Source organism: Equus asinus, chromosome 17, assembly GCF_041296235.1.
Source record: "Equus asinus isolate D_3611 breed Donkey chromosome 17, EquAss-T2T_v2, whole genome shotgun sequence".
NCBI classification, from domain to species: Eukaryota; Metazoa; Chordata; class Mammalia; order Perissodactyla; family Equidae; genus Equus; species Equus asinus.
In genome coordinates this window covers 26,583,679-26,586,627 of record NC_091806.1, presented here as the reverse complement: position 1 = coordinate 26,586,627, position 2,949 = coordinate 26,583,679, and the positions used below count along the sequence as shown (strand labels likewise).

The window sequence follows — 2,949 nt, the reverse complement described above, 5'->3', positions numbered from 1 at the left end:
CCCAGTTTTCAGTTGGTTTTAACTGCTTCTTAGTCTAATATTCTTTATTTCTCCCTAGTATTGAGGGCCTGCCTGAGTAGAAATGAGACAGATTTGCATAGTTTGAATGGTAGAACAAAACATCAAAATATGCTACTTAGTATAAGGAGCAGTGAGGGTTAACAAAATGCACCCCAGGAGCATCCTTTTATTCAGCTATGTGCCTTCTTAAACTCAGGGCCTTTCACAGGATGGAAGATTTTCTGCATTGCACATTTACATAGAGTGTTAAGTTGTATACTAATGAAGGCTTTTTAAATGAGATAATAAATACAGTCATGAACTACACTTACAGTATTAAAAAAAGATGCTCATCATCCAATTTGAAATTTCTAGTTACAGTTGTCTCTCAGTAAGCATGGTGGATTTGTTCCAGGACACCACGATACCAAATTCCAAGAATGCTGAAGTCCCTCATATAAAATGGTGTAGTTATTTGGATATAACGTATGCACATCCTCCTGTATACTTTACATCATCTCTAGATTACTTATAACACCTGACACAAAATAAATATTATGTAAGTAGTTATTATACTGTATTATTCAGGAAATAATGACAAGAAAAGAAGTCTGTACATGTTCAGTACAGATGCAACCATCTTAGGCCTTTGGATCCGTGGTTGGTTGAATCCACAGATGAGATCCTACAAATATAGAGGGCAGACTGTACTGTAATACACCGTAACACAGGGCACTAAGAATTAATGACAATAACTTCCATTAGTATAGTATGAATAGCATAATCACATTGCATTGCATAACTTTAGAAGCATGATTGGTTAATGTAAAGAATTAAAATATACAACCCTTGGAAAATTTTTGTCTTTTTTTTTATTGCAGTGGAAAACTCAAACATATGAAAGTGCTTAGGACCTCTTTCGGTGAGAGGTGTCTCAGTCAATGTATCCATTTCTTAAGCAGGGCACAACTGCCAACCACACGGTCTTTACAATTTGCCATGATAAAAGTGCTATAATGCCCACTGTGTCAGAGATCACAAAAAACAGAAGGATCCAAAATGTCAGACATAAATTCCAGACTGTCAGAACTGGAAAAGACCTGGAGATAATCTGATCCACTCCCCTTCTCTACAGTCTCAGAAAAGTAACAGAAAAAGTGGTTGAGGGGTCTTCTCTCTTTAAGGTTCCAACTTTTGGTGACTACACACCACTCCACTGTACCTGCTGTATTTGACGACATTAATGATTCTGTAGATAGAACAGCATTTGCCAAAGGGCTTGAACACCAGAGGCTTCATTTCCCTTCAAACAGTTTCTCTCTGCACCACACTCTCCTCATGGCATTCTTCATGTCTTCGTTTCTCAGTGTGTAGATAAGAGGGTTGAACATGGGGGCAATCATGGTGTAAAATAGGGCAAAAATCTTGTCATTACTGACAGAATAAGCTGTGGGGGCATAGGTGAAGATGAGGGGCAAGAAGAACATGAACACGACAGTGATGTGGGAGCCACAGGTGGAGAGGGCTTTGCGGCGGCCCTCGGAGGAATGGGTCCTCAGGGTGGACAGGATGATGATGTAAGAAATGACCAAGGTAACAAAGGTCAAAATGGACAATACCCCTGTAGTGGAAATGATTGCAATGACTAACAAGCTGGTGTCCATACAGGCCAGCTTCAGCAAGGGGAATACATCACAGAAGTAGTGGTCTATCTGATTGGGGCCACAGAAGGGAAGCTCAATAATAATCAATACTTGCATGAATGAATGGATAAATGCTCCGATAATAGAGGCCATCACAAGGACATAGCATACCTGTCTGCTCATGATGACCATATAGTGAAGGGGTCTGCAGATGACTGCATAGCGGTCATAGGCCATGGCCACCAAGATGAAGATCTCTGTGGCGCCAAAGAAGTGGGCGTAAAACATCTGGGACATGCAACCATTGTAGGAGATGGCGTTCTGCTGGGCCAGTAAGTCTGTGATCAGTTTGGGGGCCACCGTGGAGGTGAAGCAGACATCCATGAGGGACAAGTAGCTGAGGAAAAAGTACATAGGCTGCTCACTGAGGCGGCTGACCCTGATGGTGAGAAGAATGAGCAGGTTTCCTGAGAGAATTGTGATATAGCAAAGAGAGAACAGGACAAAGCAGGCAACCTTTGCAGCCTCATCACTAAAAAGTCCTAGGAGGATAAATTCTGTGATATTCTCATGTCCCATTGCTTCTGTGGGTTTGATCACGTAGAGAGGGAAGTTAATATACCTGAAACACTCAACCTTTTGAAATTATTGATTTATTTTGAAACTCATTCATTTACTCAATAAATATATATTGATTTTTTATTACAATGTAATCACTATAATAGGTGCTAAGGTTACAGCAGTGTACAAAATACATACAATCTCAATACATACAATCTCTACCCATAGCTAGAGTACAGTTCAGTAGAGCCGACATACAGTAACAATAATAGCACAAATCATCAATTAATTACAATTTTGCTGAGTTCCAAAGTCTCTCACTTGCCATGAATAACAAGATGAATACTTAAAAGATGAAGCATTCTTTTTCAGGTCAATTTTGGGATGCAGTTTCAGTATTATACTTTGAGTGATTTTTCAATCTCTGGTATGTAGAATTGAAGTATATTATAAAACTATGACAATTAAAGAGTTTTTGGTGAAGCCAGATTGCTGAACTTGAAAAAAGTCAATAAATAAACACATAAATATGCTGGAATTTATCCTCTATTTAAGTTGAAATTTCAAATTGATGTGAAATAATGAACTTTTCAGTAACTGATATTAAGACTTTGAAGCTCCCTCTGGACGGAAAAAAAAAAAAGACACCTCACAAGGCACAGAAAATTATATTCTAGACGATTGGAAGATACAAATGTATCAAGCAAAACCAGAAAAATATTTGAGAATAATTAGAATGCTTTTA

The 2,949-nt window shown here is 38.6% G+C and overlaps 1 protein-coding gene across 1 annotated transcript; it reads right to left on the bottom strand.

Annotated features, from left to right (window-relative positions):
* Positions 1–1,295: 1,295 nt before the first annotated feature.
* On the bottom strand, positions 1,296–2,222 carry LOC106829645 (olfactory receptor 4P4-like). The gene has a single exon (XM_070487343.1). The coding sequence runs from the start codon at positions 2,220–2,222 to the stop codon at positions 1,296–1,298; it is 927 nt and encodes a 308-aa protein (XP_070343444.1).
* Between the last annotated feature and the right edge of the window lie 727 nt (positions 2,223–2,949).